We start from the raw sequence: 15,360 nt of genomic DNA on the forward strand, positions 1-15,360 counted from the left end.
TATGTATAACATCAGAGTATGGAAGAATGTTTCAGACTAAGGCAGCATTATATGAATGCACAGGAAACAAGACCATAGGTAGTATTCAGAATTTATTTATGTTTTTATTTTGAAAAGCTAGAAAATGAGTCCTAGACATCAGTAAGAAAAGGGCAAAGAATTTTTCAGGCACTTGACAGAAAAGGAAACTTTAAAGGCAAATGAGTGTCTGAGAAAAATATTGAATGTCATTATTACTCTAGTAATAAGTCTTGCAATTGACTACTGCAATTAATGTAATTAAGTAATTTTAATTGAATAAATAAATAAGGACCACAATGCAATATAATTTCACAACTACCAGATTGGCAGAAGTTAAAAGTGTGACAGTATCAAATTTTAAAAGGGATATGAAGCAATGTGAATATGTGTCTAATAATGGTAGATGTGTCAGTTGGTGTAACTATTTAGAAAAATAATTCCCATCTACAGCCATACCACCCTGAACAAGCTCAGTCTCATCTGCTCTCGGAAGCTAAGCAGGGTCGGGCCTGGTTAGTACTTGGATGGGAGACCACCTAGGAAGACCAGGTGCTGTAGGCATTTAAAAAAAGAAAAGAAAAGAAAGAGAAAACAATTCCTCATTTACTGGTGAAGTTGCACATGTGTGTGTGTGGTATGATCTAGCCATACAGCTTCTGAGTTTATATATTAGAAAATGTTTAACATATGAGCCAGGTCATATGTAGAACTGTTTAATGGTAGCACCACTTGTAATAGCAAAAAATTGAGATAATACGAAAGTCCTCAAGAGTCTAATGGATAAATGAATTGTGGTATACTTATATAGTGGAATATGATACCAAAGTGAGAAATGAGTGGAACAGCTACTTGTACAACAGAGATTATTCAGGAATGTAGATTTAAACAGAAATAAAAACTTGCAGAAGAATACTTAAAATGCATTTGTTTTAAAGTCTTAAGCATATGCAAAGCTCATCGTCTTTAGGCATGCAAACATAGAATGTAAAAACTATAAAGATAAGGAAGAAAAAAAATCATCAAAAATTTGTGATGGTGGTTAGCTCTCAAGAGGGAGACACAGTGCATTTTAAAGGTCATATTTGTGCTTTATTATATGTTTTTTTGTTTGGATAGTAGATAAACTGATATATTGGTGCTCATTACTTATTCATCTATGCATAAGGACATATTCTCTTTATACAGTATTAATTTTATGTTTTTAAAACTTATTTTTAAAACCATTAAAATACCTATATGAACAAGTTGAAATTGGTTAAACAGCACAAAATATCCATATTTGAATGTGCATGAATGTTTCGATGTGGATTTAAGAATTTTAGAATCAAAATAGTACCTGCAAAACTCCCAGTGTCAAGGAAAAACGCTTTGTCAGTATTTTGATCCAAATAAATATATTCAGTCAGATTTTTTCACAAATATAATCATGGTAGGATTATATTGGAATTAAGATCTAATTTGTGAGCTGAATAGGTAACGCTACCCAAATGCCACTCTTTTCGGTCTTGATTACTATATCCAGAATGAATATAAGGAATGCTCTGTAGTAACAGTGCTAGAAGAATATGTATTCTAATAAATCCTCCCCTGAGTCAACACTAGGAAGAGGTGACCCTAAATAAACTTGATTTTTTTGTTGTTTATTTATTTATATTTTTTTTAGTGTGAGAGAGAGGGTTGGGAGAGAAATATGAGGCATGGATGTGGAGAGAAGGTCTTCAGGCTTCTTTCAGTCTCTCACTGGTCTCAGTAATTACAGTGTTCTAAAGCAGAGTTGCCGAATGTTAGGTCAGAAAACATATCTGTGAAAACACATTTTTTAAAAAGTTCAGTCTAGGTGGTATTAACCAAAATATTGATGGGTCTGTGCATGCGTGTCAGCAAAATGGGTAAAAACCATGCCTAAAATACTTTCAGAGGATATATGCTGGATTTTATTGTGCTTTAGACCTTTAAGATGCTCAATATGCGTTTTGTATTGATTTCTACAATCTGTGGACTGTAAGATGTGTGGTTCTCTCTCACATGCATACACAATACACATAGATATGTATATAAAAACGAAGCTAAATATATAAATTTCTTGTCTTAAATAGAGTAGATTTTTCTTTCAGTATCTAATGGTTTGAGTGTTCAAATTGTAGGGCATATTGAAAGTACAAAGTGCAAAGTGTAATACGCATATACATTCGGGTCGATGCCTTTTTGCGATGGCGATTTCGTACCTCTCACTGAACACTCATCACCTTAGGAGACCAGACTGCTAAAACATCTGAGAAAATGTAGTTCGGATCATACCTCTGACATTGTAAAAGGCACGTGTCTCAGGGAGACATGGGCAGTATCAGAGAAATATGAGCCCTGCCGTAGGATGGCAGAGACCAAGGGCAGAGAGAATCAGTGCAGCTGCCGAGGGAGCCTCTACAGAGCTCTGATTTTCAGAGGATGCCGCAGCCATATGCAGATGCTCAATATTTATATGCCGAGTGTGGAACTGCAGCTATGTTTGTGTGGTCCTTTTTCACTGATTGATGTACACAACAATTTGTTTTAACAGGGGTTAATTTTAGCCTAATTTTTTTATAGAAGAAATTGCAACTCAGTGAGAGTAAGTGATGACATGAGATCCTACACCTTGTAAAAGATGAAGAACTCAAACATAGGCCTTTCCACAACACTGCAACTCCACATGGACAGAAATGCATTTGTATAAGTATATGTATATTATATGCATATTGTGTATGTATACGTGTATGTGTATGTATAACATGTGCATTATATCTGCATACATTATACTTACACCCTGTTTACATATCATCTATATATCTATCTAAATAGTGTGAAATGATGCTAGATTGGATCTATAAGTTAAATGCTAAGTCATTAAAACGCAAACCATTTGAGGCAACAATTGGGTTATTTTAGTTACTCTGGAGAAAAGGGGAAGGAACAAGCCATTGACTGTCAGCTGGTGGTGCAATGCAGACGGCTGTCTTTGAGAAAGCTAATCTCTTCTACTCCCTTTTAGCTTCTTTCCTGTCTGGATGAATGGTATTTCTCTTGCATTGAAAAGGGAAGGACAATGAAGAGATTGTCAGTACATTCACGACATTTCATGACCCAGCTTGGGTAGATTCTGATAAAACTTAGAGATGAGATTTCGCTCTCTCCTAGGAATGTCTAAACAGTGATGGAAAATAAGGAATGGAGTTGGGAAAGTGTAGTTATAATTTCAAAAACGTAGGGTAAAATTTATTTTATAAACTAGAAACTGGATAAACTACGTTTCTGGACAAAAATTCAAATGAGGTATTCTCTTGCTAAGTAATATTTTTACTTTAAATTGGCCTGGTTTTAGAAGTAAGATACGCAGCCCTCCAGAATGGTCAATAAGAACAGTAAGGTCTGATGATGAAGAAGCCACCTGAAGGTGGCCTCTCTTTACATTTGGCCAACTTCTTTCCAGGGTTGTTTCTGAACATTTAACAAAGGGATATCAGTGACAGTTTTGAAGTCCTTAGATAAGGAAGAGGCAGCTTTCATTGTTCCGCATGGTAGACAGGGGTCCCGGGTGATGGAGTGAAAGACAGCAATGCGTGAGTTCCCAACTCTAGAGAGCCTGGGTGGAAGACCAGCTGACAGTTTAGCACTGTCCAAGGTAGTTTCCCGAAGGGATTATTTAGGTCCAGGTAAATGAGCGGAAACTCCAGGTCGAGCTGATATTCATAGGCCAGAAAGCCAAGTAGTTGCCTTCTAGAAAGACTGCCCACAAGGAGCAGGGTCCAAGCTATTAGGTGGAATTCAAAATAGAGATTTTGCAAACATGGGCACCATACCCAAAAATCAAAACCACAGGTATTGGGACTAGCTCACAGCTGTAATTTGGCTGTCATGTGTGATTCTAGCGTTTGACAGCAGGATCCCTGAATCCTCAGTGTAGGAGCAGAAGTGATTTAAAACGACCTGCCCTATTCCTCCATGTAGGAGTAAGGCTTTTGAAATATTACCAGGATCTCTCTGAATAGAGGAGTTGAACTTGATTTTCAAGTACAAAGGCGCAGTCCAATGCCTCCATGAAAAGCCATGGAGTTCTTGCATTATACAACTCCAGGGGCACCATTTACTGACCAGAAGCATCTCTGGAAATCCTAGATAGTCAGAAGCATTTAGAAAGGAGGGAGGAAGAGAGTTGTCAATAGTGACCACTAGGAATTAACATGCACTAAGAACGAGTTGCATTGATTTGTTTGAGAAACAAGATGTAAATATGTATGTTTACAATTTTTCATTATATAAAATATATTGACATATTTTACCTTGGTAGATGGTTGGAATTGTAAAGGGAAAATATTTGGTGATTGACAATATTATAGTTGCTTCCTAGGAGCCAGTGGTTAGTGAGCGCACATGAACTTCAGAAATTCTTTTTTTTCTGTAACCATCTAGGTTGTACGTACAAACCAATATCCTCACAGTGAACTGTGTGGTCTACTAGCAAAGATTTTTATCTAGAGGAAGCCCGTTATGTGAAACCTGTTATTGTATATTTGCAGCTGGCAGACAGTTACGTTACCAGATAACTTACCACAACTTTTAATTTTCCAGTTAACAATTGCTGCCACATATGGCTTTGTTTAAAAGGCCGACTAAATTACAAACAAGTATTTGTCTGGAAGTGGGTAGCCTATAGCATGTGAGAATGTATTATGATTCATAAAATGGCATTTGTGTAAAATGTAAGTTGAATTATGCTCAAACTTCATTGGTTTGTTTCAAGCAAGTTGTCCAGTACGAATACCGAACCATTGATAAAAACAGTAACGAAAAACAGCACTCAGTGTAATAACTCAATTCTTCATGAATAGAAATGGAACAGATCATATGTCAGGTTAATGAGGGATCCACATGAGAAATCTGTTCTCTAAATTTTTATGGATAAAAGGCCATCCATTTCAGATCTATTTGACTAATGTGTAGGGATCGTAGTTCACATGTCATGATGGTGGCAACAGTAGCACTTACACCATTGTCATTTGTCCTCTGAAAGCAGCATTTAACTGCAAATGTTCAGTGCCCTGCAGGCATAACCGCCAGCTCCGACCTTTCCTCTGCGGTCAAAAATATCCACCGAAAGATGATAAAATAGAATATTTTATAGCGCTTTACACATTAACTTTTCACAGAATGTTTCACAGGCAATTATAGCCTCTTCATGCTTCTTTTATTACTATGACACTTTCAGTTAAATAAAACAACCATTTGTAACCAATAGGAAGTTAATATTTTTACAAGGCGTTTATTTCATCGGAATGTAAGGAAAGATATATCAAATGTAGAGCTTGGACATTAAGGCTTTATATCATCTGTTGTCTTATAGTTAGAGTCAATGGTATGCCTTAACCCAGACTGGAATAATGCAGAGAAACACATAGTATACCTTTTGGGTCTGAAACACGATTTTGAAGTCATATTGACATCGTAATGCAAATCTAATCAACTAGTATGCATTAGACAGAAAAGACTTCAGGGGCTAAAAGTGAGAGAGTTTAATGGATTGGTTGTTTTCTGCACGTTTTAATTTTAAACAGTGTTTTCAAGTGCTTTTCACGTATTAACTCATTCAATCATCACAACAACCCAATGATATCGATACCATTTCTGCTCCATTTGACAGATTAGGGAACTGAGGCACATGGAGATCAAGTAACTTAGTCACACAGCTAAGAAGTAATTTGATTCTACCGTTAAATAAAATCTCTAATCGTGTGTATCATGTGTCATTCACCTACCAATAAAAGAGTCATTTGGTGGATTGCAATAAAGGAATCTAATTTAAACCTATTTATATAATTTTCTGATTAAAATAAAGAGGCTGAAATAATACAATAAAAGTAGCGAGATTCACAGTGACTACAACTTTGGTCATAGGTGTAGATGTTAGAATTTTCACACAAAGAATAGGTCTTTTGTTCCTCGAACTACTTGTTTAAGTATGAAATCCAGTGAAGGAGAGCATTTTAGAATTCACAGTGAATTCTAAAATATATCATGGGAAGGTCCTAAAGTTTGGAATCAGAAAACCAGTTCTAGCCATGTGGCTTTGAACAAATTACCCAGCCTTATTACATGCTTCATTTAATAAATGGAAATAATAATACCATTCTTTCAAAGTATTGAAAGGGTACGGTGAAGATAATACATGAGAATAATGTCATTGGTAAAGACCTGCATAGGAATTGGTTAATTTCACTATTATCATAATAGTACTTATGGTTAATAAATATGTAATCATGGTTAATAACTATATAATGACTAAGGAGGGGCTAGTCATGTCAGAACTCATAGTGATCGCATCCTCAAAGGACTTGATGAGGTTTACAGATTTAAAAATAGATTGTTCCAGCGACTAGAGACCCATCTACAGAAAGCAGCCCAAGGAGAGCCTTCCAAGTTCAAGAGCAAAGTCGTCAATGAGAGCTGAGCTCAGAACTTGACCCTAGGTTTACTAGTAAAGGCAAAAGAGAAATGCAGTGTGTTAGCTGTCATTTGAAATTCCAAAAGCAAACCGCATTTGCTTCTCTAATTTGGATCTTTCAAATGGAGGTGTCTTTCTGGGTACCAAGTTATCTGGATAATAACTACTCTTCTACAAACCTTATGACTAGGTAAATGAATGCTATTTAAACTAAAAGCATGTAGTGACCAAAGGTGACATTTTATGATTAGCCCTTCAAAAGAGTACAACTAAATTACCTCAAAATATGAAAGACCCAAAAAAAAGAAAATTTTTTTTTCCTGTACAATGACACGCCCGAGTCAGAGAGCTAAATGTCTAAATGGGATATCGGTCGCTATGCGTGCCTTCAAAGATTTAGGGAAGATTTATTGCATTAAAGGTCTCATTAACCTGCATAACTGGTTCTTATCCAATACTTTTAATGCTTCCCTGCTCTCAGTGGCCTGTAAGGTTTCTCTCCACTTGGATAGTAACCACTGCTGCTGAAAGGATATTTTTTAAACCTGGGATTGTGAGGAGGATTCAGGAGAGGCCATCACTGCAGTCAAAAGCATTTTACTTATTGGTCACTAAGAACTAACCTAAGATATTAAAGAATTGGATTTCAATATGGCTAAGGAATACAAACAGGTATTCTCCAAATTAGCAAAATTAAATCCGTTTTGTGGAGTAGTCGTGTATTTGCATCTTCAGATTGTTTTTCATTATTCTTGGGCAGTGGTACAAATAATAGTGATAATAGATTAATAGGATTGGGAGACGCGCTGGTGATTACAAGAGCTGTTTCGTGTTCTTAGTAGTTGTACCAATGGTAGCACTCATGGTGACACTAATTATAATTTATTTGAATGTTACAATAATAGAAGAATCATAATTGTAATTATAGCTTTTACCTCTTAAAAAATTCTTCCATGTGTTCACTCAGTTCTCTGGGAGCAACTTGAGACTTCACTTTTGGTAATTGGGAAATTGTAACTGGAAAATTTTTTCCTGGTGAAAAGAAGCAGTAGTTAATGAGTCCCATGATCTGCAAACTCGGTGGTAGAGAGTGGAGAATCTCTTTGCCAAACCTATGTAGGAACATTTAGCAACAAATATAGATATTCTTTTAAAATACTAACAGTAAGCATTATCTGAAATTATCTATGGTCATGCATTTTGCAACTCTTTCTTGGAATTGTTGCTGCTTTTCTTAGAGTTTTTTGGAGAATGGATTTTGTATTGATTTAAAATTATCTTACAGCCTTGAATTACTGCCCTCTTTATTTTTTAAATCAAGCAAATTGTCTTCTATTAGTACACGGAGAATATATAGAGAAATAACCATTGAAAGCTAGTGCCCTTGAAAAACATTTTCAGAGTATAATTTAATGCTTTTCTTAAAAGATCATACTTATAGAACTTTTGTATCCATTTTAGTGGTGAAATTATAAAGGCATGTTGGTGAAGATATGAGGAAACAATAAATCATAGACCCTGAAAAATAGTTACTCTTAATTTTCATAATTTTAAAGATGATATAGAGCTTTGAACATTAAGAGTGTCTCTGAAAATCTACAGGAAATAAAAGCAATGACTGCATCACCCTATATAATATCTTTTAGTACACTGAGCTTTGTGAAGTTACAAATGTACAAAATTCTGCTCTAGGCATAGGAAATTTATTTTGAAAGTTATTGCTCATCAAATGAGAAACAAGCCATAATCAACGATTGAAATACATGCTAAAAATTTTACTAGTTAAAATATATTTTTGAAGGTGAATAGCTAGAATTCAATTTGCCTTTGATGAAAAATGAAAAGGAAGTCGAGGAAAGAAGATACTGCTAAAAAGACAAATTAATTGCAAGGTAAATAACTACAGATTTAATCCTCCAATAACTTACCTAGCAATTACAGTTGAGAATTTGAAACAATGAAGACCACAGTATGCCAATGAAAGCTTTATTCAGAACACAGACTGAGATAACAAAAGTTTTAACACTTTTACAACTTTAAATTCTACACAATTTTGTTTTTTTAAATCTTGCTTTTTTAAAATTAATCCTTTTGAAAATAGAAAAATGATCTAGTTAACTTATGGTTGCCTAAACATCACAATTGCATTGTCACAAATAATTTGCTTTGGGTTTTATTTTGTAATTTGTGTGTATATACATGCGTGTGCCCATTTACTTATATGTTCTTAATTGTGAGTTTCTTAGATTAACGTTAAAATTAGTTAGCATTCCCTGAACTGACTGTCAGACCTAAAGACATCGGAGGCAAGAAGCCAGTATAGGATTTAACAATTTGTCATGGATAATCCACCAAGTAAATAAACCCAGTGTAAATAATTGAAAGTGGGTAGGGTTGTAACATAAGAGCTATTGAAAGTTAAATCAAGAGCAAGTTCTCCATAGTAAATTCCCTCTCATCATCCAACTGCTAGAATAGGCTGGCACTGATAACTCTAGGAAGAGAGGCATTTGTGCATTATCAATGTTTTACCATCTGATATGCAAACATCCGATCTTCATCCTCTTGATAGAGTGCTCCTTTTCTATAAAGACTTGAGCCATCTGAGAAATGTGCTGGTTTTTTCATGGCTGTTTATCCTCCTTTCAACTTTGAAAATAAGGTCTAAAACATTTTCTCCATTTCAGTGATGGAGAAAGATATAAAAATATAGACATGTGCATGTGTAGTTTCTAAATTGTCCTAAACTAAGATTGTAGTTTTAGAAAATGCAGTTAAACATTATGAAAATATATTTATTTGTTAAAAGGACCTGTATGTTCTGCTAGTGTTAAAATAACAAAGGATTGATGATGGCAGATCGAATGTTTGAATTACCGATAGTGCTATATTATTCACTTTTCATCCTAATAATCTCTTCCAGATTAATAGTCACTTTTCCCACAATTAAAGTTGTCCATAGTATAGCTGTCTGATTTTCTGGTCTGCAAGGTGCTAATATATCAAGACATTAATTTTGTTCCTTTTTTTTAGCTACTATGATATTTTATTTGCAAAATATGACTGCAATTGAATTGGAGGTATTTTAATTAAAATTTTATCTGGGCTTTTTCTTAACATATTTCCACTTTTCTAATTATAGGTTTCATATATACTGGAGAAGTTGTACATCGAATGCTAACAGCCACACAATACATAGCACCTTTAATGGCAAATTTTGATCCCAGTGTATCCAGAAATTCAACAGTCAGATATTTTGATAATGGTAAGTATCTGTTAGCCTATTTCTTACTGAATGGTATACCTTTAAACATCAATCATGAGATTTATGCTAATATTTTTGTAACCTGAGTTTTTGGGGGGTTTTGGTGGGGGTTTTTTTTGGTTTTTTGTTTTTTTGTTTTTTGGTGGACTGGATTTATAAACTGATGAAAATGCTCTAAGATGACAAATTTATACTGTGACTGCTAGTATGTAGAGTAAAGTATATGGTTAGATGCTACTCATTTATTCATTCATTTGTTTATTTGTTCAACAAATGTTTATTAACACCTATCGGGCACTATAGTAAATGAGTTGCCATAAATGACACCAGGAACAGAGCATATGCATTTGATGCTATTTGCAAAAAGTCCTTCCTATTAGAAAAACTAAATAAGGATAATTTGTTAGTTCTGATCTTCAAGTATAGGAAAGAGGCATAATACATAGATATTAAAATTTCAAATCTTATGAACTATATATACAATAAGACGAACATACCTTTAAAACATATAAGGTAGTGGATGGTTAAAATACATTTAAGAAATTCAGGTTTTTCTGACTTTAAAATATGAAATAGAACCTATTAAGGTTTATCAAGTATACTGACAATAATCTATCCCTACTATTTCTTTTTGGAGACATATAAAATAATCAAAGAAAAACCTAGATTTTGTCACTAAATATTATTTAAATCTAAATAAAAATTTAAGGTCTTGGAGACATAAATGAATTTTCATGTCTCCATCTTACTGAAGGCTCTAACTTTAGTAGAGAAAATAGGAAAAGGAGAGTTTGTTTTAGAAACTTAACTAAAGATAAAAGTACAAACTTCCAGTTATAAAATAAGTCATGGGGATTTACAGTACAGCATAGGGAATAGAGCCAGTAATATCATTATAACTATGTACAGTAACAAGTGGTTACTAAGCTTATTGTGGTGATCACTTCATAAGCTATCTAAATGTTGAATCGCTATGTTGTACACCTCAAACTAACGTAATATTGTATGTCAACTATAATTAAAAATAAATTTAATTAATTATTTTTAAGATAAAAATTTCTGTGCTCTATAGTACAAAAATAGTATTTGTTTGTCCAAGTGACAGTTTTTTCTTATAAAATAATGGAAGCATTTGAGGTGAATAAAGCTATTTCTTCTCTTATCTTACTGATCAAAGAAGAATTTTACTAGTGGGTGATATAGACCTAATGGTGCAGGAGTTTTAGGGAAATGTGATCATTTTGCTAAAAGTAATCTTCTGACCAGTGTGCTGAAGCCATTTTACAGGTCAAAATTGCAAAGAAAAAAGGAAACTAGACATAGTTAGACATACACTCTAAGAAATACATTTCAGGCAGTTTAAATAACACCAAAGTGTGTTCCAAAATTAAGTAACTGAGTGTTAGCCATTATAATAACTTCCCCCTATTACTTTAAAAGCTGTTATACTTCATCTTCACTCTTTAAAAAAAATTTATTGGGTACTAAAGCTCAAGGGTGTACAAGCAGTTATAGTATATGTGAGGTAGAACCACAACCAGAAACTTATCTAAAACTTACTGCGTGACCTACCAGACAGAATCAACTTAGTAAACAGGAAGTGATTTGATGAAAGTTGATTATTTTCCAAGCTCTGTCACTTACTAGGTGATGTTGGGGATATTTACTCATAGGCACAGGATTCCGACGACCACATTTTTATATTATTAGCATCAAAATCATAAAACATTAAATAATTCTCTCTCTCCATGTACTGTCTCATATACTATGTGGTAGCTCTTAATATTTGAATTTTAACTTTATTTGAATGATTTGTAAAAATTAATGCATGCCACTCCAACTGGACACTAAATTCTTTGAAATGAAGACTATGACTCTAAGAAATCATTTTATCTTAAGTGCCTGGCACAGGAACTCATACACAGTAAGTCTCCCATAATTATTCAATGAATGAGTAAATGAAAAAATTAAATATGTAAGATAAGATTTTAACTGAGAATTGTAGAAGTTGTAACACTTAAGAATTGATATATTTTACTTCATTGAAACATCTTCTCTGTAATGACCAATGGCAATTGCTGTGTTTTAGTAAATGAATGAAGCACTTTTGAATATTATAAGGCTCTTCACAAAGTCCTTTTGTACAAGAGTAACTTACTGAAATATGTCCAACTTTGATTGGTTAGGATCATTGAAAGAATGATTAAGGATGGGAAATTCAACATTTTAACAAAACTTCTTTAGAGGAGACAGTAGCGGTAGAGAAAATTTCTAAGATAGTATTTCTGTAAGTATTAAATCAATAGACTTTAAAAATGTCATGATGCTTCCAAATGTTATAGGTAGCTTATAAGACTACTGAAGTCCGAGTCACAGATTATTAATGCACAAAAACTAGAAAAGTTATAAAAATAAATCCTTTACTAGAAAAATAATTTGAATAGCAAATTTTAAAGTATAATTCTTAGTAATGATCAAAAGCTCGATACATATAAAAACTCTACATTTTTATACCCTCCACTACATTTTATGTGATAGTTACAACTTTTTTTGTAGTGTATTCATTAAATTATTGTAGTTACAGTTTTTATGCTTTTGTCTTTTAACCTTTATACTGAAGTCATAAGTGATTTCCCCACCACCATTATGATATTATAGTATTCTGAAATTAACTCTATATATTCTAAATTAACTCTATATTTACCTTGAGTTTTATAGTTCCTTAAAATGCCTGTTACTAATTAACATGCTTCTATTTCAGTTTGAAGAACTCCCTTTTAACATTTCCTATAAGGCTGCTTTAGTGATGAAGGACTCCTTCAGCTTTTGTTTGTCTGGAAAACTATCTCTCCTTCAATTCTGAAGGATGACTTTGCCTGGTCAAGTACTCTTGGTTGGCACTTTAAATATCTCATCCCACTCCCTCTAACCTTCAAAATATCTGCTGAAAATCTGTTGACAGTCTTATGTGGATTCCCTTATAAGTAACAGATTGGCTTCTCTTGCTGCTTTTAGGATTATTTCTTTGTCTTTAACTTCTGATAAATTACTTATAATACATTTCCATGTGAGTCTCTTTTGATTCATCTTATTTGGTATTTTTAGACTTCCTGGATCTAGATGTCTGATATTTTTTTTCCTCTGGGTTAGAGAAATTTTCCGTCATTATTTCTTTAAATAAACTTCCTGCCTCTTTCCTTCTTCTCTTTCTGAGATTCTTATAATGTGAATATTGGTCCACTTGATGGTGTCCTATATGTCTCTTAGGCTATTTTTACTCCTTTTCGTTCTTCTTTTTGCCCCTCTGATTTGATGCATTCCACTGCCCTGTCTTCAAGAGCAGTGATTCTGTCTTCTACTTCATCTAGCCTGCTGTCGAACCCCTCTATTAAAATTTTCAGGTCAGTTGCTGTATACGTCAGCTCTCTGATTTATATTTAGTAGTTTTTCATATTTTCTTTCTTTGCTAAAATTCTCACTTTGCTCATGCATTGCTCTTCTGATGTCAGTGAGCATCCTTATAACTTATTTTAAACTCATTTGGGTAAATCACTTACCCCTGTTTCATTAAGATCGGTTTCTGGAGCTTTGTCTTATTCTTTTGTTTCGAACATATTCCCTTGTTTCTTCATTTTTCTTGACTCCATGTTGATTTCTGTGCATTAGGTAAAAGAGCTACATCTTCATCTCTGGTCATTGTGGTCTTATATAGGACCCAAATCTCATCAGTACCTCAGCTAAAGTTCCTGGTTGTCTCTCAAACCTCTGTGATTGACGAAGCCACCACCTTTGTTTTTGGTGGCTCCCAGTAGTTGAGAGTGTCCCAAGACCCATCCGTGTCCTAAGGGGGAAGATTTCAGTCAGCACCTGTTTGCAGGCTGATTCGTGGCCAGACCCCTCAGGCCACAGCTGGGAAAGTATGCTGTCACACCCCTTCTAGGGAGAAACTGGGAAAGGGGCATTTTTGCCTGCTCTCTCTGCACTGAATATTGGAGTATAGCCATGGGGAGGTGCTCCTGCACTGATGTTAAAACTACTTCTTTGCTTGCTATAATCTGTGACTTACAAATGCAAGCCCTGTTGATTATCAGAGCAAGGTCGTTTACCTGCCTAAACTTCAAGGGCAGCCGTAAAAGTTGGGATACTACAAGTAGAGACAAGCTCCTTCCAGATAGATACTGGCAACTTGGTTTCGTTGGAGCAAGAGGGAGAGAGGGTAGGGGAAGTGCCCACCGGCGCCTTCAGGCTCTGGGGAGGATGACAGTCAGTACCCAGATGACTGCTAATTAGGTGCCTGACCATCAGGCAGCAGCTTGTAAAATAGGCACTCACACCTCTTCCAGGGGAAGAATGGGAGATGGGCATTTTCACCTGCTCCATCTCTGATGATCCCTAGGGAATATCCATAAGCTCAAGGTTATGCCCAATAGCAATTGATTCTTTGTCTGCTGCAGTCTTGTGGGACTCATGAAAACAAATTCCACTGTCTATCACAAAGACCATCTGGGGGCCTGTCCCTCAGCTGGTACCATGAAAACTGGGTGCCAGACATGTGTGTAAGGTGCTTCCACAGAGATGCTGGTGACCTGGTGCTATGGTTGGAGTGAGTCCAAAGGAAGAAGGGGACAGTGGATAAGAGCCCACGGGCTCTTTTGGACTCCAGAGAGGACACAGTCAGCACCTAAATGCGTGCAATTTCCATGTGGGTATTTTCTCAGTTGCCCATTGCATAGCAGTCACTCAGCTAGGTTCTGGATTTTTCTCAGAGGAAATTGTTTCGTGTGTAGCTATACATTCAGTGTGTCCACTTGAGGAGAGAAATTCAGGAGCCTTTTAGGTTGCCACCAAAAGCTTTAAGTTATAGTCAAAAGCAGAGTAAATACAGTATTCTGTTCCACACCAATCATTTTGTACAGGGATTAACTCAGGAACAGTCAGGAGGGAGAAATGAGTATGGCAAGGGGTGTGGAGCTTCCAGCACCTCCACATCTTCACTAACCCAAAAGCTCCATGTCGTGCATTCTTTTTCTTCCTGTCATACATTCTTGATTTTTTTTTTCTTTTTTAATAAGACATTTACCATCCTGGGAGATAAGTCATGCTCTTTTAGTCTGTGAGTCTCATTTTCTATGCAACATTTTTTGGCAGTGTGATTTTTTCACCAAACAGAAAATCTAACACATAGAGCCAAGCAAAAGTCTTAGCTGCTCATTTGTTTTCTTAAAAAAAAAAAAAAAAAAAAGAGAGAGAGAGAATAAACAATGTCAGTTAAAACAAATGTCTGAATTCTCATTGGTGGCTACTAAACTGCGCTTCAGTTTATATTTCACATTAATAGTTTTATAGTAAACACTGGCAGATTGACTCATCAGAATATGAATATATAGCACTGAAAATTTATACTTATGGACTTCAAGGAGGCTTTAGAAATTGTAGCCTGGGGCTCTTTGTGGTACCTTGCCATCTCCTCGAAGCTATACAACAAAGACAGAAATGCAGGCATTGTAAATCAAAGAAGAATATTTCCAATAATGTTAAAAGAACTTCTTCAGTGTGGAAGAGTATAATTCTAAGTATGGAAGAGATAGAGTCACTTGTT

General features: G+C 35.0%; 1 protein-coding gene and 1 pseudogene across 3 annotated transcripts in view; both read left to right on the forward strand.

The window, feature by feature from the left end:
* PLXDC2 (plexin domain containing 2) overlaps window positions 1-15,360 on the forward strand; it is a 373,661-nt gene that overhangs the window by 241,526 nt on the left and 116,775 nt on the right. For all 3 annotated transcript variants that reach the window (XM_039877520.1, XM_039877519.1, XM_039877518.1), the window contains one exon: window positions 9,639-9,761. In XM_039877520.1, coding sequence (XP_039733454.1) covers window positions 9,639-9,761 — 123 coding nt within the window. The remainder of the gene's footprint in view (window positions 1-9,638; window positions 9,762-15,360) is intronic.
* LOC120614772 (uncharacterized) lies at window positions 464-582 on the forward strand (annotated as a pseudogene).

This window comes from Pteropus medius, unplaced genomic scaffold, assembly GCF_902729225.1.
Source record: "Pteropus medius unplaced genomic scaffold, Ma_sr-lr_union100, whole genome shotgun sequence".
Taxonomy (NCBI): domain Eukaryota; kingdom Metazoa; phylum Chordata; class Mammalia; order Chiroptera; family Pteropodidae; genus Pteropus; species Pteropus medius.